This window comes from Eublepharis macularius, chromosome 13 (genome assembly GCF_028583425.1).
Source record: "Eublepharis macularius isolate TG4126 chromosome 13, MPM_Emac_v1.0, whole genome shotgun sequence".
NCBI lineage: Eukaryota > Metazoa > Chordata > Lepidosauria > Squamata > Eublepharidae > Eublepharis > Eublepharis macularius.
In genome coordinates, this window is record NC_072802.1 from 41,191,710 (window position 1) to 41,214,142 (window position 22,433).

At 46.0% G+C, this 22,433-nt stretch overlaps 1 protein-coding gene and 1 long non-coding RNA gene across 6 annotated transcripts in view; one reads left to right on the forward strand and one right to left on the reverse strand.

The window, feature by feature from the left end:
- Positions 1-231: 231 nt before the first annotated feature.
- On the reverse strand, positions 232-4,516 carry LOC129341311 (uncharacterized). The gene is made up of 3 exons (XR_008598117.1): positions 4,474-4,516; positions 755-806; positions 232-386 (listed from the first exon to the last, which is right to left on the reverse strand). It is a non-coding gene; the product is annotated as an uncharacterized LOC129341311 (long non-coding RNA).
- MAP7D3 (MAP7 domain containing 3) overlaps positions 3,903-22,433 on the forward strand; it is a 61,389-nt gene continuing 42,858 nt past the window's right edge. For 2 of the 5 annotated variants that reach the window (XM_054996435.1, XM_054996437.1), the window contains exons 1-3: positions 3,903-4,159; positions 21,459-21,560; positions 22,122-22,202. In XM_054996435.1, coding sequence (XP_054852410.1) covers positions 4,102-4,159; positions 21,459-21,560; positions 22,122-22,202 — 241 coding nt within the window. In that variant the 5' untranslated portion in view covers positions 3,903-4,101. The remainder of the gene's footprint in view (positions 4,160-21,458; positions 21,561-22,121; positions 22,203-22,433) is intronic. The other 3 variants (XM_054996438.1, XM_054996439.1, XM_054996436.1) reach the window with 2 other exon arrangements.

The window sequence follows — 22,433 nt, forward strand, 5'->3', positions numbered from 1 at the left end:
AATTCAATTCCTACCCCTCTGCCTGATGTTACATTGGGGGGAGGAAGGGGGCAGAGAGGCTGAATGGGGTCTGCTTGATACATTTGTGGGGATGTGTGAGTGGAAATGTGTGACAGGGTGTTGAGGGAGGGGCTAACGATGACAATGTCAGTCAGGCATACAAATACAGGAGTTTGCTTTTCAACTCGTTTTATTGAACTGGAAAAAGTGCCATTGTTTCTAGGTTGGAAAAGGAGCCAAGGCATTTTGCGCAGCCCTCCTTCTTGCTTCCAGGAGCAAGGCTGAGATGCGGACTGCTGTGAGATATTGGTTCCTGGACTGGATCCGACTGTCACTTGCGGAGGATTTGAGGGGGGGTGGGAGAAGCAGACATGCTCAGGACGTGCCTGCAAGAGAAAGACACACATGTGGACTTTGCCTCGGTCCACGGCTGAGGCAAAGCCCACATTCCAACATCTGAAAAGATGCACATAGTAGAGAGCAACAGTGGCAGCAGCAGTGATCAGCTGATGCGAGACCCTCTGGTGAGGAAGTGCTCTGCATTGGGGTGATTGTAACTTTAAGGGAGAAAGTTAACAGGTAGTTACAAACACCTGGTCAAGAGTGGTTTTCTGGGCAACTGCCTCTGGGTCAGGCAGGGGCTGCCGCCACCATCCTCTCCCCCACCACGGCTAGTGGTCAGGCAGGTTCAGGTTATGGGGAGGCCAGCACAAATCAGCGAGCCGGCTTAGCCACCGCCCCATCTCCTTCTTACCAGTAAGTGCTACCTCGCTGCTTACTGAGATGGAACTTCAGAGTCGGATAACCTGCAAGGAAACATGAGTGGCTATTGTTAGTTAGCCAGACATTCTGGACGTTGCCCTTCTTCCCTTCAGTGAGTGCACAGTTCTCCCACTTTTCTCGCAAAGTCCCCAAAGTGCACTCAGTGCCTGTTACCGTGGGCACCCTCTCTCCTGCCTCGTGTTCAAAGCGCCCACAGCACACAGCAAACGGGCAGAGCTTTCAGCCATGTGCTCACTTACCTGAGAGCGCGGGCAGCGCTGGCCGGATTTTTATAGGGTGCATCTGCAGGTGATTGGGTGCGGGGAAGAGGGCTTGTCCAAGCCGGGAGCGCACGTGGATTGGCCCCCATGATACTTCCCATCCTATGCTCTTTCGGGCCATGGGGGCAGGGCTGGGTGCTCGGAGAGGGGGCCAAGTTTTCGCCGTTCAATGGGCTCCTATGGGCTATGCCTTGTTTTTTTGTGGTGTAGCTCTTTTGCGCCACTGTGGGCATTCCCGCTTCTGGAAGGGCTTAGGGAGCGAACTAACTCCGGCCCCGCCCTCCGCCCGCCCCCTCCTGCGCCGACGTGGGGCCCTACGCCGCTTCTCCACCTCCGCCTCTCGCTCACGCCGGCCCAGCAGCAGTAGTGCGCCTCGTGCCATCCCCAATGGAAGGCCATTTACGCACACATAGGAGCCAGTTCCGCCATCGCAAGACTTAGTTTGGTTCCTATTCAATTTCCCCGCCCCCCCTTAGGATTGCACTGCCTGTTTTTTGTTTTACATTGGCTTATGATGATTAAAAAAATAATAACCTCTTCCATGCCAGTATATTCTGGGTACATTTCTGGGTATAGAAATAAGAGTTCAGGAAGAAAATGGAGTGACAAAAACAGAAATTCAGGAGGATGTGAGATGTCACCCTTCATCAGTTATAACTTATCACATTTGTATCACACCATTCTTCCAAGACAACCATATAGGAAGTGCAAGCTTCAAGAAGCAGCAGGGGTCATTTCGTAGAAAAAGAGCTGCAGGAACTCATTAGCGTAACTCATTAGCATAACTCATCAGCATATGCCACACCCCTTGACATCACCAGAAGTGTGTCATTAGCATAACTGATTTGCATATGCCACACCCCCTGACATCCTGGCTGTTTTGGACCCAATCCTGGCCATTCAGGGCCGAGATTGGACCCAAACTGGCAACAGGGGGCTGAAAATGGCCAAAAAGGGGCCCAAAATGGTCAGAATTGGGCTGCTGCTGAGTAGGAGCACTCTCCTATCACCCGTCAGAGGCCCGATCCTGGCCGTTTTGGGACCAATCCTGGTTGTTTTAGGCCTGATCCTGGACATTTTGGGCCAAATCCAGGCCGAAACGGGCCCAAAATGGCCAAAAATCAGGTGGACAGGGCCATCTGATATGTGACCTCTTTGGAGAACTACCAGAACTGCATTCCTGAACGTTCCCCCTCAAAATGAGCCCTGCCCTTACTCAAATATCAGAGAAATGATTATTCCTTAGAAGCACTCTTATTGGTGGTTAAGACATTACAATGCAGCCATCACAAGTACATTTAAATACACTGGGTAGGATCCAGATAGTTTTCTTGCTGCTGAAGAAGAGGGGTCCCCACTGACCACCAAAAGAGGCTATGCTCGGGGGAGTACCATGTACAAAAACCATGTGGAAGGAGGAGGGTAGTTGTAGGAAGGGGAACTGGGTGACATTGGATGAAAAAGCAGGTGGATCCAACAAGCTACAAAGCTTTGGAATTTGCCCACACAGATCTTTCCACCTTATGTTTGTCAGTCTTGGGTATCCCTTTATCCTCATAACAATGACGCTGCAAAATGTATTAGGATTAGGGTTAGCAGGTTTCCAGTTTTCACCCGGATAGTCCTGTATTTTGGGGAGACTAAGGGAAAATGTTTTCCCCAAACCAGACACCCTTTCCCCAAACCAGACGCCCTTTGAGGCAGCGCCGTCTCTGGCCTGAAGAAGCTGCCAGCAGCCCGAGTTCCTGTGCAGTCTCGTGTGGCCACTCAGCTCTGCCCAGGAGCAGCCAGCAGCCCAGGCAGCCTCCTGTGGTTGCACAGTGCTGCCTCAGAGTGGCGCCCAGAAGTGGGGGATGGCATGATGATGCCACTTCATGCAGTGACATCATGCCATCTCAGAACCATGCATGCACTGTGTGTGCATGTGTTATATACAAAAAAGTACGTTCTCTTCCCCTCCTCTCCCCGGGGTCTGGTATTAGTCCAGACCCCATTTGGCAACCCTAATTGGGATGGGAGAGGTAGGGTTGCTAATCTCCAGGTGGTGCCTGGAGATCTCCAGGCATTACAACTGATCTCGACTACAGGTATTAGTTGCCCTGAAGAAAATGGCTACTTTGAAGGGTGGACTCAATGACATTATACCTCTCCGAGGTCTATTCTCACCCCAAACTCCACCTTCCCTATGCTCCACTCTAAAACCTCCAGGAATCCCCATGCTGGAGTTGGCAACCCTAAACGGTCACTCATCCTACAAGGCTGAGCTTCACGAATTTAGCCACTGTTTTGAACCCAAGACATCATCCCTTATTATGACTTCTATTTCCCCTCAACAACAATCCAAATGAGAGGGGGAGGGTATGAGAAAGGGTCCAGGACTATCTTTGGAAACACACCCAGTTGAACTCTATAATGCTTTGTTACACCTAAACAAACCCAAACAAGAGATGGACTGCCTGCCTTGAGAAGCCACTTTGCGTGTGGTAGATTCTGTGCCTTGAGGAAACAGAGATTCGAATCGGTTAAAGTGGGCGGGGCTTAGGCGAGGCACTTGCCGTAGCCGGAGGGTGGGGAGGGGAAAAAGAGAACGCTGAAATCGCGCGCTTTGAAGGAGCGCGCGCGCTTGCCAGAGGCGAAAGGCGCGCTTCCGCGCAATTTCCCCTCCCCCCTTGAGGCGGCGCTGCAGGGCGCGCGTGCGCGACCGTCAACGACTGTTGAAAGAGGCCGACGACAAGACGCGCGTTCCATTTCGAGCATGCGCAATGCTCTACGAGTAGTCCTCCCGCTTTCCGTCTCTCTCCCCCCTTCCTCGAGGCGTCGCTATAGGGAGAAGGGGGGGGGGGAGAGAGAGCGAAAGCGCGAGGCTCGGCTAATGCAGGGCATGCGCAATACGTTCCGACCAGTTAGGCATTCGCTCCCGCTCTGCGCGGTGCTGCTTAGCCGCTGCTTAGCCGCCCGCTGTGAGTGGAGCGATTTCGGCAGCAGGCGGCGGACGACCGCGTGAGGGGAGGGGGGCTTCCTTTTCCTCCTCCCTCCCCCGCGCCTCGGGCGGCTGAAGATGGCGGAGACCGGCGTTCCCTCTGCGCCGTCCCTGAAGGGGCTGCGGGAACAGATGGGTGAGAGACGGGGCGAGGGCGGGAAAGAAACTGACCTCTGGGCCAGGGCCGGGCACTTCCCTGTCACGTCTCCCGTCACTCTGGGCAAGGGCACGGCACGCCTTCCCCACTTCCTCCTCTGTGGATAAAGTTTTGGTTTCCGCTGGCCCATTATTATTCCGCCACCACCCCCGTGTTACTTTGCCTGAAGTGCTTCTCCGTTAAATCCGTTCACCAAACCTTCTGACGCGCCCTCAGTCCAGTTTGCCCGTGGTGTTAATTTGTGTTTCCTCCTATGTTCTTCCCGCGCCCACTTTTTTGTCACAAGTGCATACCTCAATCTGTTGTATCCTAGCCTTCTCCTTACGTTCTCCTCCGTAATATTCTCCCCCAGCCCCCCTAATTTTGTTCTTCCTGTTTAAAGGTTCCCCCCGCCCTGACCAATCAGATTCAACCAGACTCATTGTTTTTACACTTCCCTCGGGTACAACTTGCCCCTTATTTTAATTATGTCCCCCCCCCGCCCAGTTTTCTCATCCCTCCTGTTTTAGTACTTGCCTGCTAATTTCTGGGTTCAGATTCTCCCCCTCCTGGCTTAATCTGTACCATCAGCTGTCTTATTCTCCTTTCCCTTATATGTTTTTATGATCCATCCTATTATGTTAATTCTTAGAGGGGGCTAAATGATAATGCCACACAGACACACCAATAACCTTTCCACACATCACTCTAGCCTGTGCTTCCTCCCTGTAAAGTCTGGCTTCCTTAAACCTCTGCTCAAAGCTGTAGGTTCCTACTTACTGATGATGCTTCAGATTTTTATGCTAATGTGATTTCTTACACCCCCTTTCTGTTATAGTTTCATGATAGGCTCCCCGCTGACTTGCTGTAGTCACTAATCTCTCACTAACTGTTTTGTTGGTTTGCCATCTCACTTAAATTGAACTGCATGACAATTTAGCTATAATACTTAGACAAAAATAATGTCCACCTAAACTTCTTTATGATCAGATTAGTAATGTTGCTTTGGTAGTTTGCTGACAAAACAGGATAGAAAAGGCTGAAGCAGTTAATATTATGCTTTGCATCCTAACAGTATTGGGTATTGTGTTGACGTTTCTTTACAGTTGCATTTATTCTCAGCAGCCTTGAAGTAGTTTATTATTATTCTTTTCTTCTTTTTTTTACAGAATAGGGAGCACAGGCTAGAAGAAGGGATTGGTGTGTGGTTGAAATGTGACTTTTATCCATGTGTATCAAACTCAAACCCAGTGCTTTTAAACATAGCATTATAGAGGAACAATGACTGTATCTTGGAAATCACATTGATGATTTTCCCTGTCCTGTGCAAAATTAGATGCACCTTTTTGCTTAGGAATCCTGAATCGTTAATGTAGTTAGCACGATAAATGACCATTCACATATAAGTAAAACTACAGGTGCAGGTCTTTTGGTGTGTCACTTGACTACAATAGCTTGAATTGTTACAGAACATAGAATTAGAGCAACAGAATACTTGTGCTTTCAGTTCTACAAGCCTGATTAAAATATTAGTTCTGGGTAACCAACAGCACATTATTTCAGTATATAAGTAGGTAGGTCTGGTTTTTTTTAGGAGCCTGGGTTCAAAATATGGAACGTTTAGCATGAGCTAACAAAATATTTCTTCATTTTTGTTGCTCTATGCAAATACTTCTAGGTCTTTTCCTCCCCTAGTTAAAGCCTTTGGTGGTGCTTGTGAAATATACCTGATCGAAATATCACTTGCTCAATTTCAATCCGTCCACAATCAGCCTTGGAGATAGTAGCTGATAAGATTGTTTATGTGAATTAGTATGTATAGTGTACTACTTTGATTTTTTTGAATGATTCTAATACTGTCTGCTGCCTGTTCAGGTTCTTTTTCTCCCCCCTGAATCAGCAACATAGTGAAATTGATAGATGTGTTGTCAGTTCCACAAATTCTGAGAACAGCAGAAAAGCTGAGTTTATTCTGTCTCTGGTCTCCACCTTTAGCAGCAGCTGAGCCAACCAAGAGAACAACTAGCAGGAGAGAAAAAAAAAACATTTGAGAGTTTCCCTTGACTTACTGACAGATATTTGGCAATCTTGTTATTTTACCCTTCGGTAAAAAGCATACATAGGTTACTAGCCTACACTCTTGTTCTTGCTGGTCCACTTACACATACCAGTTATGAGCAGCATATTGGCATCCTGACACTTACAAAGAACAAACTCTTGTTTATTTCTAATTGGAAAAAGTTTATCTGGATGCAGGGGCCAGGGGGAGTAAGAGAACATTAAACTCTGAGGCCTTCATGCAGATAAAGCCAGTATTGTGTAGAGATAAAAGTGTTTGACTCGCATCTGGGAGACCCATGTTTGAATCCCCACTCTGCCATGGAAGCTTGATGGGTGACCTTTGGTCAATCACATACTCCCAGCCTAACCTGCCTCACATGGTTGTTAAGGGGATAAAATGAAGGAGAGGAGAATGATGTAGGGCATTTTGGGTCCCCGTTTGGGGAGAAAGGTGAGGTGTGAATGAAGCAAATAAATAGAGCCAGAGGTGATGAGTGAAGTTCAGTATGTTGCTCAATATGATGCACTTTATTATTAGTTACAAGGCCAGCCAGGTAACTTCACTGGCAGCTCTTAGGGGATCAGTCCTTGCAAGCATCAGGAGCAGCAGTGATGGGATTCATGGTACCAGGCAGGGGCTGTATGGATGCTGACCATGCAGAAGCTTGGGCATCCTATGGTGCCTAGAGCAAATGGAATAACATTCATTTGGCAGGGAGACCACCCTCATTTGGGGCACAGCCCAAGAGGTAGACAACTAGACATCACCCTATCACCCTGCCAGAATATAATATGGAACTACAGTGCTGATCCAATCCCACAACTTGCCATAAATGGGGCCATTTACAAGCTTTTGTTACTTTCACAAACTCTTGTGGAGGGATAATAAACTTTTTAGTGTGAAGAATTTTTTTTGGTAGGTAGATAATTCCCCTACCCAGCAGCAAGGTCTGGTATATTCTGAAGGCAGAATGGGGTAGTAGAATAGTCAGGTGAGTTTTGAGAGAGGGAAAAATCAATTTTCTCCTGCTGTGTGGGCACTGGCCAGCTAATGGAGGGGAGGAGGAGTGAAAAATGGAGGGAAGCTTTCTGCTCCAAACTCCCCCTTTCCCTGATGGCAGCTGCTATATAGAAGGATAGAAGCAAAAAACATAGGCCATGATTTCTGCTGTTAGGAACCCCTCCCCCCTCCAATGACCAGCTGATGAGCTGGCTAGGTGCAGGAAGTACTTTTTTTGGTTTTTTGGTTTTTGCTATTTATGTTGCCTTGTCTCTAGAAGAGCAGACATCACTTCTCCAGTTTGAGGTCTCTCCAATCCTTTCTGGGTCCCATCTTTGTAAACTTTTTAAAATATCCAAATATGGAAGAATACTGAAAAGTATCATGTTCTTGTAGTTCACTGTGATAAAGTCTGTACCACCATTCCTTTTTCTGCATGTGTCAACCCAACAAGATTCTGGGAGGTTCTTTTACTACAGATTACTAAGAAACTGACGGTTGTCATCTGTGTTCTGTGAAATCTTACTGTCACTGTTCTTTGACATAGTTGTATATTGTAGTATTAGTTTCATGGCCACCCAGTTAACATCACTGGCAGCTCTTAGGGGATCAGTCCTGGCAAGCATCAGGAGCAGCAATGATGGTGGGCTTTGGGCTGGGCTGTAACAGTTTGCCTGAACTGATGTAGTATTGTTTATATTAACAAAGCACCACCCATATGGCTGGGTTTGATGACCTCACCATGTAGTTTGTCTGTTTGTTACATTTTTATACCACCATTTTGTCAAGAAGCTCACAATAGCATCTGTGGGTTTTCCCTTCTCCAATTTTTTATCCTCATAATAACTTTGTGAGCTAAAGAAGGTTGAGGGAATGTCTGGCTCAAGGTCACCCAATGATCTTCTTGTCTAAGTGGGGATTTGATTTATTAATTTATTCATCTGTTTATTTATTTAGTGCACTTCTATCCAATTGTTCTTCCAAACATCTTAGGATATTTTACATGGTTCTCTCTCCATTTTATCTTCACAACAACCTCCTGAGGTAGGTTATACTGAGAGAGAGTTACTGGGCTCATATTGTCCCAATGAGTTTCATGGTAAAGTGGGAATTTGAACCTGGGGCGCCCAGATCCTAGTACAGTGCTCTAACCACAACACCACACTGGTGCATTGGTTAGCTTGTTGGACTAAGACCAGGGAGACCCAGGTTCAAATCCCTTCTTGGTCATGAAACCTAGGTCTCTTCTGTCCTAGTATGACACCCTAAATCCTATAGCACATTAGCAGTCCCTCATTTGAAGGGAGTAGTATACTTAATGGATAATTGTAGTCTGATTAAATGTCTTGAGTATGAGTTACTGTCATCAGTGAATTGATTAAAAGCAATATAATTATTCCAGAAAAGAGTTGTGATGGTATCATGGTCATATTTAAATGATGGCATTAGAACACGTTATTTTATTACAATTGCCATTTTTAAGGGATCATAAAATATTCTAGTAAATATAACTGTTTGCTTCTGACTAGCTAGGTGTTGCCATTTTTCACCTAGCAATCTTTTCCACTTCTTGGTACAACAGTGCATTTGGAGGTGATTAGAAATGAATATGTACCTGGAAATTTCTTCTGGTGAAAAAATACCATCGCATGGCTTCAAAGTCTACCTGATACACTATGACTAATAAATTTACACTATCACCAGAATTTCATGTTCATTCCAGTTGCTAATATGGTATTGAATAAATGTGTTTTTTTTAATGCACACTAAGAAGGCCAACCATTCTTGTATAGTCATGAGGCCTTGTAAGAGAGGCTCAGAGAGTCGAATGGAGTCAGAGGATTCTAAAGGGCAGCTGTATCATTACATCTCTCAAGAATCTTCAATGAGACAGAGAGGGAAATGCAACTTTTTAACTGAAGTTATTGCCTTCTGATTTGTGAAAATGATAACGTGAGATAATAACTGTTTGGATATGCTTATATATCTTTTTTGTAAGCAAGTGTTGATACTGGGATTTTTGAAATTTGGTATAAGTTGCTTTTTTCTTTCCAGTGAAGCACTGTCAAAGATGGTTACTTTCTATTCTATTTCTTGTTCCTGTAATACAGAAATTATGGCCTATCACTAGATAGTACAGCCATCTGTTCTTTGTTTATAGCTATTGTGTTTAATTCCCATGTGTCTGACAAAATCAGTACCTTTTGTTGCCAGCCCTTTTTACAAATCCATTATATTGCCCTACAATTGTGGAGGGTTCAGTTGTTGTAAAGAAAAGTATTTTGCCCTCAAATTTTCATTTGAACAAAAGAATTAATTTATCGTTGCAAAGAACTATTTGTAATGTCCAATTAACACTGGTTCAATTGTCATACTTAAATCTATTGCTGGATCTTTCCTTACCAAGTAAATATCTGTAGTATATGTAACAGCAGACTGCTCTTGGGAAATTGTATCTAATAGAGGTAAAGGATTTCCCAGTGGATAGTACTAGCAATATAACAACAAGGATAAAGTATTAGTGTGAGCACTGCTGGGTAAAGCTACAAACCTACCCAACCACTACAGTCATCTTCCAAGGACCTGCTTCTAGTAGACCTGCATCAGGTTCCCCTGCCTTCTGTGATTAGGTGGGTGGCAACTTGGAGAGGGCCCTCTCAGTTGTGGCACCAAAACTCTTGAACTCTTCCCCCAAGGAGGCATGTCTGTCCCTTTCTGATGCCATCTTCTACCAACTGGTGAAGATTTGTTGTTTTATCTGGTATTCCCCTCAGTGATCTCTCCTTCCTGCCATATGTTTTAATTGCTGTTTTTATGTTTTGTATGTGTGTTTTAGCTTTGCTTTTCATTGTTTTAATAATGTATTTTTGTTTCCTTACTGGTTTTTAAGACATGTTTTTGTTGGTATGTTTTTAGTCTGGTGGCCTTGCTGAGGGCAGAAAGGCTAGGGTTTAAATGTTGTAAATAAATAAAAATAACATAAATATGTGGAGAATTAGGAGGATTGGAGTTAAAATGCAAGTGGGTTTCCCACTTGCACAACACATAATAGAGGCATTATTTTCTCTTTAAAGAAGGACTTCAAGTTGTGATTTCAGAGTTTGACTAGATTCTATTGTGATTTTGTGTAATAACTCCTATTGTTAAGGGATGGCTGGTATATTAGACAGCTGTATGCCTGCAAACTTGAAGGGAAACAACATATAAAAGAGAAAAAAAATCTCGCCGGGGCGGGGGTGGGGGGAGAAACTTTCCTCACAGGAGAGGGGAGGGAGGAAGAAAAAAAAGAGGAAACTAGTCCACTTCCTTGTGTTGAAGGCAAAGAAGGCAAAACAAAGAATTGTGAAAAGGAGGACATCCTAAACACACTGAGGTGAGAGAGACCATGAAAAGAGGAAAGAATAAATGTTTTAATATAAAACAATATGTATAACACAAAGCATATAAAATCTTATTTTCTGTGAGTGTCCTCGTCTTTGCTTCCAAAGTGAAGGAACCAATTCTAAACTGGCCTAATCTGAAATAAGGCACCACGGTTTAAAGTTACTAAAGAGGAAAAAAATGTGTATACGGGCTCACGTCCCAATCAGTTATTTTTAAGCACTCAGACTAATAAAGTGTGTTATCAGACTACAACTTATGTTTGTTGCTGAGTTGTCATTATTTTCCCCCAAGAGTGAAGGCATGTTAGGAGGATTCATGGAAAATGTATGCCCAGAGGAGAAGAGTCTGGGTAGTTCGTCTCTAGAGTTCTGCCATGTCCTTGCAAACCCCTTTCATGTCATAATGCCATTGAGGAGCAGTACTTGTGAGTTGATGTGTCCAGAATTGCCACAATTTATAGCTCTGGAGGAGATGAAGTGACACTGTTTGTATGTGGGGTTAGAAAGTTTGTTCAGCCATTACTCTTAATATAATATGGAATTATATTTGTATATTGATGTTTGGCCTCATTGCTTATACCAGTATTTCCCAACCTTTGTTTCCATGGAGGAACTCCATGTTTCAAATCCTAAGGAACCTATATCTATGAAAATGTTTATAGACCAGAAAAAGTTGGTGGCTAGAGTACAATTCAATTACTGGCAAATTATTGTCAAGAAAATTTATTTGTAAAGAGCTGCATACGTTCTCTCTCCAGCTTACATAACCTTAATAATTGTGATATTTCAAGGAATATTTGGAAATTTTGTAGTATTTCTAAATTTTTATTTATTCCACAGTTTCTCACAGAACACTTAATAATGTCCTGTGGAGCCCTAGTTGGGAAACACTGGCTAATGCATTGTAAATTTAAAATCTTAAAATAGAAGTTGAGTGTCTTTTACAAAGAAATCAGTAGGTGGTTGATTATTCATAAAGGGCTTGAACTAGAAGTGATGGAAGAGCTGCCTGGCACAATTTTGTATAAATTTTGTCAGATTAAGCTCCCTCCTCCACTGGCCTTGTCTTGTGTTTCTTATCTTTTTATATTGCAAGCCTGAAGGCAGTGAGCCTATTTATACTGGTATAATTGGTTTTGGATCTTGTAACTGGAAACACTGGATGTAAATATAATATTTTTTTAAAAAAATCACATACCCAAATTACAGCATAGATTATAAACTCCTCTGGGCAGGGATTCATCTTCCACTTATGTTACTTTGTAAAGCAGTATATTGTGTTAATAGTTGTGAAACTACCATAGCAAGAACTTTTCAGAATCTATGTAGATGTCTTGCAAGGCAGTATTTGGGGAAGGTGTTGTTGTTATGTGTTGTTACCACATTAGTGCTGTCCAAGTTTGGCTCTCATATTAATATGTTAGATATTTTTTGGTACTCTGCTCTTCCATAAAGGAGTGTTTTGAGCAGGTACAACCTGCTCCACACTTCTTCATTTAACTACACTTAATGAATTATCCTCTAAAGAAAACCAAAACAATGAAGGGAGTTCACAGCTATTTGCTAGTTGCATAGTTAACATAATGAGACTATGGTTTCTTTTGTGAGCAGTTTCAATTATAGTAAAAAATTTAAAGTCTTCAGGAAAAAACGCACACCCTTTCTTTCTGAATGCTTCTGTTTTTTTCTGGGCTGTCACATCTCTAGCCTTGACTGTGGACAAAGACATTATTCAAGTCCTGTGAATTACTAGCATTTTAGATGGCAACATGGGAGCATAAAAGCACATATATTTTTCAGAAACTATGAGTGTTGCAACCTACTCACTAAGCTACTCTTAGTAATAATAACGACAACGTTTGATTTATATACCACCCTTCAAGACAACTTGACACCCACTCAGAGCAGTTTACAAAGTATGTTGTTATTATCTCACAACAATCACCCTGTGAGGTGGGTAGGGCTGAGAGAGCTCTGGAGAGCTGTGACTGAGCCAAGGTCTCCCAGCTGGCTTCAAGCAGAGGAGTGGGGAATCTAACCCCGTTCTCTAGATTGGAGTCCCATCACTGTTAACCACTACACCAAACTGGCTACAGTACACCACTATACCAAATATAACAGTCAAATAAACCATGTTGTGATTACTCATATGCTTTATACTGTACTTTTTTGGATACAAGAACTGTGGAACTTTGCCTCACATGAAATATACTTGGCATATCTATAGCTGTTTTCTGAAGGTTTTATTTTGGACCTGTGATGAGTTAAATCATTGGATGTGCTGATTGCTTTTGCAAGGGGTTGTACATTTCCAGAATAGCAGCTGGTGCAAATTTATTTTCTCTAAATCTAGTGCTTGCAGGCACATCTGCCTCTGTTTTGGAAAAAAGATATGGACATCATCTGTTATATGCCTTTTAAACATTGGAACACAATTTGAAAACCATTAGGTATCATATTTGGGCCTGTATATTGAAAGAATGAAGGGCTTTTATGATATCTGTGACCTGACACTTTCAACAGGTGAGGTACTCAGTTTGTTTCTTGGTAAGGAATTATTTTTCTAAATAATCCGTGCTACAGTGTGCACAATTAGTGTTCAGGTCTTGAATGTTTCTACGTCTATTAAAAAAGCCGTGTGAGTTATATCATATTCCCGAAAATAGGGGCATCATTGGTTTTTTGACAGGCCAGTGATTTAAAAAAAAATTCAATTAGAATAGCAATTCCTATTATTGCAACAAAAGAAACCACAATAGCATGACTAGTAGACATTGGAAAAGAATTTTGTGTAGAATTGCAGCAGGAAATTAATTCAAGACAGGGTGACAGCTGTAGTTGACAATTTAAGGTTGCAGAATGAATGTTGTAACCAGCATTTATCATTGACTTCAGACAGAATTAAGCACTTTGAGGTGATTGTTCTTGTGAGCAACCTTAAGGAGGATTATTTCTACAATAGATCAAGTTGTCATGGTGAGGAGAAATGCTCTTCCTCCCTCCCTTGCATATGGCATTCCAGAATTAGAGGAGAGACTAAAATCAGTGAGAAGGAAGTGAACATTCTAGTTTTCCTTGTAGAATAATCTATATTATAAAGTATAATTTCTTTTAATTAGCTGGTGAGGAGAATTTTCCTTCTCAGTCAAAGGAAATTAAATTATTTTTGTTGTGCCTTAAAATTTGTGTCTTGATTCGTAATCTTGCTTCTGATTTCGATTCCTAGCATTCGATTTCCTGAGTTCAGAATAATTGTTTTGGTCAGGTCATCATAATCCTGCCTGCCTTATATAACCATCCTTTACTTGGTAGCAGAGGCTACATTAAAACTCTGGAATTTGCAGCCATCTCTAAATGAAGAGTACCAGCATGCTGAAAATCTTGAAAATATAAACTGTGGTGTGTTTCTGTAATCCAGGCTCTCTATATGTTGCTATTTGCAAATAGACATGGGCACGAACAGCATTACAAACGGAAAAAACCCACAAACAGCCCGTTCGTGAGGCGCCATTCCAGACGAACAAGTGGTTGTCACAAGCCTTGTTGGTTGCGTTCATCCGCTGTTTGTGAAAACAGACACTCAGGCGCTTTCAATCAATTGCCTCGATAATGGAGGGAGGGACTGCCTGAACTCTGTCTGCACTCCCTCTGTCGCCCTGGACACCCCAATCAAAGCCCAACTTAGCTTGATGGGCAGGTCTTCCTTCCAAGTGTGGAGCTGCAAATTGGTTACAATTGGTAACATGGGTGCAGACACCAGGGAGGAGGGGAGTGTTCTGTGGCCATGGGAACTCCAATCTCATCCCTGCAAACCCTGTTAGGCAGTTCTTACTGCCAACCACAGACCTGCTTTTCTCAATGAGACCTCTGGTTATCAGTTTCAGCAAGCAGTGGAGTGGGACAGAGCTGTTGCTAGCCTTTTGGGAGAGACGGAGAGTGTATTGGAGCTGGGTGTGTGTGTGTGGGATCTATCCACTGGTTCCAGGGCTGCTGCCAGGCTCTGGGGCCAAGCTCTGTGGGCACCTCGGCTGACGGCTCACATTGATTATTATTATTATTATCAGTGCCTGATCTGGTTAGGTCTCTGGGAGTGCTGGGCTAGGGCTCTAGCCCCTCCCTCTGGTTCCAGGGCTGCTGCCAGGCCCTGGGGTCAAGCGCAGTGGGCACCTCGGCTGTGGGCTCACAGTGTTCTCTCCTTTTCTGTCCTCCTTAATTCTAGTTTGGTGGTGCAATGAGTCTTCCTGTTGTGGTGGCCATGGGTGGTCATGGGGGAAGTGCAAAGGTAGTCCTCCTGGTTTCCTTGTGGCAAGCAGTACTGGGTGGGGCTCGGGGGCAGCAGAGAGTACTCCCGCTCCCCAAGATCCACCTGTGGGGGCTGTGGAGGAGGCCAAACAGGTCTTTCCGCTGGGGGAAGAGGATCTCTCTCAACATTTTGAGGAGCAGGAGAGAGAGGGATCCCTGGAGGAATGGTTGGTGTTTTATGAAACGTCCCTCCCATCCCCATCCCAAACTCTTGGTGGTGTTCATGCCTGCAGTCCACCCCTCACTCCGTCATCTGGCCAGCTCTGCAGCACAACCTGTAACCATTCATCCTCCTTCCCCGGGAAAGTTAGTAGTCCACGTTTCAATGCCTCCATATGGAGGCACTTTCAGACCCTTCCTAATGACCCCCATGTGGTGCGGTGCCGTGCCTGTGATGTCCTGGTGCGCAGAGGCAATAACCCGAAGCACCTGTTGTCAACGGTCCTGACTAGGCACTTGAAGAGGCACCACCCGAGCCTGTGGTCTCCGTCCTCGCCCAGCGAAACATCCGTTGGAGGGAGAAAGAGGACTACCAGCTCTTCTAACCAGAGATCAGTGGGAGCGTCACCGGAATCCACCCCAAGCAAGAATCCTTGCCCTGAGAGTGATGCTGGTGGGAGCAAAGAGCTCAGGCAGGCTGCGCTCATGGAGGTTGTTCCCTCAGGGTCTGGGACAGTGCCGCTTAGAACAGTGATGTTGAGGGCTCAGGAGGCGGGCCTTCGCGTCTTGGCAGAGACGATTGCCCTACATGGCTTGCCCCCTATCCATCGTGGAGGGCGTGGGCTTCCGCAGGCTACTTAAGCATCTTGCCCCTTGGTTCTCCATGCCGTCGCCACGCACCCTTGCCTGTCAAGTCCATCTCGAATGAGGACTGGCACATTTGGGTCAGGTGGGAGCGGCACGGTCAGGCAGGCCGCCCCTGCAGAGGTTGTTCCATTGGGGTCAGGAACAGTGCCATTTAGAATGGTGAGGTTGAGGGCTCAGGAGGACTCATCAAGATGCGGGCATTTGTGCCACCATGGCTTCCCGGGCCAGGGGCCAAGCTGGGGGGGCACCTCTGCTGAGGGCTCACCTAGATAATTATTAGTGCCTGTGCTGGTCAGGTATCTGGGAGTGTTGGTGTTGCGCTGTAGCCCCCCCCCCCCCCCGCAGGTCCCAGAGCTGCAAAGGTCCACAGGCAAGCTCAGTGGGTTTCTCAGCTGATGGCTCTCATAGGTTTGGGTCTTCTCGATCTTGTTCTGCTGGGTAACCCTTTGTCCTTCTCTCCCTGAAAAGTTCCACGTCACTCTTTCTACCTCTCCCTCTCTGGATGGAACCACTCCAACCCTTCTCTATGACCTCTCCTGTCTTGCCCATCCCCTCCTTTCTGCGAAGGCAGGAAGGTGGGTGATGCTGGCGGCAACATTTGTGCAACAGCTCAGGAGCTGTTGCACATGTAGTTGAGCTGCACGGTGCCCCTATCCATTGCAACTGCTGTCCTCTCTGAGCAGGGGAGAATGGGTCCCGCAACGCTGTCCTTTCTGCAAAGGCAGGAAGGTGGGTGCTGTCGGCTGCTGATGCTTTGGGCCACAAGGAACAGCTTAAGTGCTGTTGCACATGAAGTTGAACATCACGGTGCCCCCTATCCAAGGCACCTGCTGTCCTCTCTGAGCAGTGGAGAATGGGTCTCACAACTCTGTCCTTTCCAAAAAGGCAGGAAGGTGGCCGATGTCAGGTGCTGCTGCTGCCCCTTTTCTTCCTCTCCCTCTCTGGAACCACTCTGACCCTTCCCAGCGACCTCTCCTGCAAAGGGGGCGGCCAGGCCCCCCGCCCCCTACGAGAGAGGTGGTCCGCCGCCACCTCCCCCAGCGACCTCTCCTCAAGAGCTGTTGCACATGTAGTTGAGCCGCATGGTGCCCCCTATCCAGGGCACTTGCTGTCCCCTCTGAGCAGGGGGGAATGGGTCCCTTGACTCCTGTCCTTTCCGCAAAGGCAGGAAAGGCTCACAGTAGTGAGTAGTGCCTGCTCAGGTAAGGTGTCTCTGAGTGGTGGGTAACCGCTCTAGCCCCCCTCAGTTCTCGGGGCTGCTTCCACTCCGACTCTTCCTAGCGACCTCTCCTGTCCTTTCCCTCCTGTCGTTTCCACGAAGGCAGGAAGGAGGTTCATGCCTGCATATTTCATCACTCACACGGTCCCCATTTCTCCTTCTACGAACCCTTTGGAGACCTCTGCTGTCCAGCCCATCCCACCCTTTCCGCAAAGGCAGGAAGGCGGTTGGTGTCTGCCGGTGCCGCCAACACTGTTATCAGTAGTGCCCGTACTGCCTGCTCAGGCGAGGTGTCTCAGAGTGGTGTGGAACTGCTCTAGCCCCCCTCAGTTCTTGGGGCTCTTCGTCCCTTTTTCTACCTTTCCCTCTGTGGAACCACTCCGACCCTTCCGGACAACTTCTCCTGTCCTGCCCGTCCCCTCCTTTCGGTGAAGGCAGGACGGTGGATCATGTCAGCCACCGCTTCACAAGGGACTACCATGTTATTGCTGCCTCCTTGGTCACGACGGACAGCTCAGCTGATATTGCACATATAATTGTACAGTATTGTGGTACAGCATGGTTGTACAATATGGTGGCTCCTGTCAGCAGGACTGACTTGACCTCTTTGAGCTGGGGGGGGGGGGAGTGTGTCTCGAAACTCCCATCCTTTCCACCTCCCAACTACCTCTCCTGTCCCGTCCATCCCATCCTTTCCGCTCACGCAGGAAGGTGGGTGATGTTAGCTGCCGCTGCAGAGTATCTCTGTGAGTTGCTTTGATGAGGCTTCACAATGTTTGGGATCTTTCCAGTTCCCGGTCCATATCAGGTACTGCCCTCAGGTACTGCCACGACCCTTCCCAACAACTTGTCCTGTCTCCTCCTTTCCGTGATGGCAGGAAGGTGGTTGATGTCAGCAGCCTTCCGGAAGGTTCCTTCCAGAAGGTACCCTCTGGGAGACCTGGCAGGCGGGCACATGGGGGCTGCCACCGGCGAGCAGCCAGACGCCCCGCCCCCTCCGGGGGAGGTGGTCTGCCACCGCCACCGTCAGGCCTGGTGGCCGCAGACATCCACCTTCCGGCCTGCACCGGGAATAAAAAACCTTAGGCCTGGCGGCCATGCACATGTGGGGTGCTGCCAGCGAGCGGCCAGGCCCCCCGGCCCCTACGAGAAAGGTGGCCCACCGCCGCCTCCCCCAGCCTGCCAGGCCTGGGAATAAAAAACCTTAGGCCTGGCAGGCAGGCACATGAGGGGTGCTGCCAGCGAGCGGCCAGACCGCCTGCCACCTCGCCAAGCCTGGCAGCCACACTCATCACCCACCTTCCAGCCTACACCAGGAATAAAAAACCTTAGGCCTGGCGGGCAAGCACATGGGGATGGCACTGGTGAGCGGCCAAAGCCCCCACCCCCTAGAGTCCACCACTTGTAGATGGGGCAAAAGACAATTGGTGGCTCCCATTGTGTCGAATGGGAGTTTCCTGGGGGCATCAGATTTGGGAATGTATAACTCCAAGATCTGCATTGCAATCTTGACCAAACTTGGGTGATGGCTGGAGGGGAGCCTGCTGAACACTCCCTGTGAATATGGGCTCTAAATCTAACGGGTGGCACTCTGGCGCCGCCGAACAATGAACATCGGTTTCTTGGAGCCCTTACCATGTTTCTGTCTTGCTGGGGTAGTTAGGGCTTGAGCTTGCAAAAGCTCATGTTTGAGAAGAGCCCACCCTTCACTCACTCCTTTCCCTTCCAGCACACTCCCCCATGGAATGACTCTCATCAAGCCTCTGAGTTCATCTAAGTTGGCCCTACGAAAATCTAACCTACGAGTCTGTCTATGAACTTCCTTGGCCCCCCACAGCAACTGGAATTCAAGGAGGACATGGTCACTTCCCCCTAAGGTCCCCACCACCTTCACCTCATCTACCAATTCTTCCCTGTTTGTTAATATCAAGTCTTGTATGGCCGAGCCCCTTGTAGCTTCCTCCACCTTTTGAAAAAGTAAGTTATCAGCCAGGCAGGTCAGGAAATTGCGTGATTCATGATGCTTTGCTGAGCCTGTCTCCCAGCACATATCGGGGAAGTTGAAGTCACCCATAATTACAAGGTTCTCATGTCTCAATACTCTACCAGTCTGTTCATAGAGGGCAGCATCCGTTTCTTCTCGCTGGTCAGGTGGTCTGTAGCAGACTCCAACAATAATACCCTTTGTCCTTCCTCCCCTTATTTCTACCCATATGCTTTCCACTGGGCTGTCCACCCCATTCTCCATAATTTCTTGACAGTCAAGCCCTCTCCTCACATACAACGTCACTCCACCTCCTTTTCTACCCTTCTAGTTTTTCTTGAACAACTCATACCCATCCACTAGCACATTCCAGTCATGGGAATCATCCCACCAAGTCTCAGTAATTCCTACTATATCATAGCCCTCTGTTTGCAATAGCTCAAGCTTCTTATTACCCATACTTTGGGCATTGGTGTATAGACACTTGTAGCCTTGTACCTTTGTTTGACCTTTCCTACCCAGGTGGGTCCCCACTGTTTTCACTTCGTCATTGAAATCCCCATGTCGATCGTCCCCTTCCCCTTGCGGCATCAGTTTAAAGCTCTCCTGATGAAGTTCTCCAGGTTCATTCCAAACGTTTTCTTCCCTGCCCTTGAGAAGTGAAGCCCATCATGTGCTAGAAGGCCTTTTCTAAGAAAACCTATCCCATGGTCCCAGAATCCAAAGCACTCCTGCCAGCACCACCATCTCAGCCCCCAATGCCTACAACTGCCTTCCAAGAGCTTCATAATCCTCTTTAATTCTTGTGACAGTATTCACAGCCGTGTCATTCGTTCTCACGTGAATCAGCACAAACGGGTACTTATCAGCAGGTTTGATAAGTTTTGGCAGTCAGTCAGTAATATCCTGAATTCTGGCCCCTGGCAAGCAACATATCTCTCGGAATAGGGGATCTGGCCCAGAGACATGGCGTTCCATACCCCTGAGCAGAGAGTCCCCGACAACCACCGCCTTCCATTTTTTTCCACTTCCGTGTGGCCCCATATCCTCTACACACCCTCTTCCAGGTCTTTGCAGTTCTTCTTCTCCTTGACTTTCCTCTTCTTGGCTGTGCAGAGCCCCCAGACTCTTGTCAATAAAATCCTCCCCTTCCTTGATTTCCTGAAGGGTGGCGATCCTCTCCTCCAGGCTCTGAACCTCTCCTCTGAACCTTTTCTTCCAAAAGTCTGACCAGCTTACACTTCTGGCAAGTGAACTCCGTCTTCTCATCTGGGAGGAAAACAAACATGGCACACTCCATGCAGGTGACTGTGAAGGGGGCTTCAGTTGACTTGATTGCCTTCCAAATACATACCCAGAGTACTCTCAGCAGGGTTTTGGGTCCCTCAGGCAGATCCCCAGGCTAAGAGCCACAGGCCAAGAGCCCTTTAGCTCTCGCCCTCTGGCAAGGAGGAGCCTTTTGTTTCAAAAGGTCACTTCCTGCCTAGCCCAGCAGAGCCCCAGGACAGTAGGGGGTGGGGGTTGTAACCAAAAGCAACAGCAACCAGCAGCAAACAACAGCAATTCACTCATCCCCCAACAGCCCCACACAGAACTTAACCAGAACCACTTTCTAGCAAGCTACACAGAACCCACTCACCCTCAGCTTCTCACACAGTAGCTAGGAAAGGCAAAAGGCAGAAAGACAAAAACCCCTTTCCTTCTAGCAGCAGCTCACCACCATGTGCTCTTGCCTCAGCCCAGGTGATTTAGCCCAGATGATGTCTACCAGCTTGCCGTTATCCACATGCTTGTTAATCTTCTCACATAACTCTAAGAAGTCGGTGAAGCACGACTTCCTTTTGCAAAAGCCATGCTGATTTTCCTTCCACAAGTTCAAAGTGCTTAATAATTCTCTCTTTATAGAAGTGGATATAGAAGTGCAAACAGAGATTGAAGAGGCTTCTGAGGATCTGATTTTGGGTGCTAAAGTAGTGGTAGGGACAATGTGTGCATCAGTGGAATTAGTAGAAATTTCCCATGTGAAGGGATCTGGTTAAGCATTGATCAGCAAGGTTGCTAAGTTCTGAATGGCCAAACTTCAGAATTTTCAAACTTTCTTCTTATGCACTTCAGGTCAAGCAAAGGGTGGTTTGAGCCTCACCAAGTGGAGCAAACAAAAGGACAATGGATTCTCTGCTAATTTCAGCTCCCATTCTGGCACTGAAAACAAGCAGATTGATGAAATGATGCAGTATGGAGTCACAGTGGATAACCATGATTTTCCTTTAAAATATAATAAAATGCTTATATCAGACACTTAAATCTGGCTGTCGTGAGTCAGTTAAAAATAAACAAGTGTTAAAGCACTAAGAGGAGAGGGCTTTTGCAGGCCTCCAGAAGAGAATTCTGGTTATACAGAGTTTGGATTGAGTGTTGGAAATTGCAATCAGATGCATAAAGAGTTTCACCTGATCAGTCACTTCCAAGTTCTCCACAAAGTACACAACACTTAAATTATTTATATATTTTAGTTGTAAGTATGTTTGGAATATTTCTTACAGTTGCTGCCGCCCAAGCATTAGCTGAAGAAAGAAGAAACCAAAGTGGCGTTAGTCCTGTTCCAGCCTCAGCCTCAGTACCTATAAAAACAGCAATGAAGCCAGGTAAAATCTCTGTGATACATCATTTCTCTTTCTGTGATCTTTTTGTTGATTCTTTGTACCTCTTCAGTCTTGAATTCATTCATTTCTGGACTTCTAGAATACAGAGATAACACAAAACAGGTTTATCTGTCTTAGAAATTAATTGCATAAACCTGGTATATTTTGATATTAAGCAAGGATTGGTCTGATATTTATGGAGGATAGCCCAGTGTAGATAACTATTGGACCAGTCCAGATATAATGCCAAACTAAGCATTACATGGAAGAGCCTTAGATCCATACATTCCCCCCATGCACTCCTTCCCTCAATTGTTGAGATTCCTTCCCAGTTGCAAGGCAAGATATAGTTTGTTTTTATATAGTAGTTTGTTGTAATGGCAGAGTCAAGCTTCCTGTCATGTATCAAGATGATAAAATGATCTGGCATTTCCATTTCCATGTTATAACAAATGTTTGCACATGTGTATGGACCATTGTTTTGGAAAGAATTATGAGAACTGATTATTTGGTTTCTTGGAAAATAACAGATTTGTAAAAGATTGAATTTTCTATCTTTTGCAGTTATAGATGGCTCGATCTTGAGATCAGAAGAGAGGCAAAGATTAGCCAGGGAGCGTAGAGAAGAACAAGAAAGGCAGCATGGTATGGTTACATTTAATGGTATCAAAGAAATATGTGGTACAAGGCAAAGCTAATTTTGCATCTTCCAACAGTTTATTATTTATTTATTTATTATTAGATTTATAGTCCGCTCTCCCCACAAGCGGGCTCAATGTGGATAACAACCATTTAAAAGTTACAATAAAAGATAAAAATAAGAGTATATAAGATTAAAACATCAACAGTTTCAGTAAAAACAGGCTCTTTTTTATT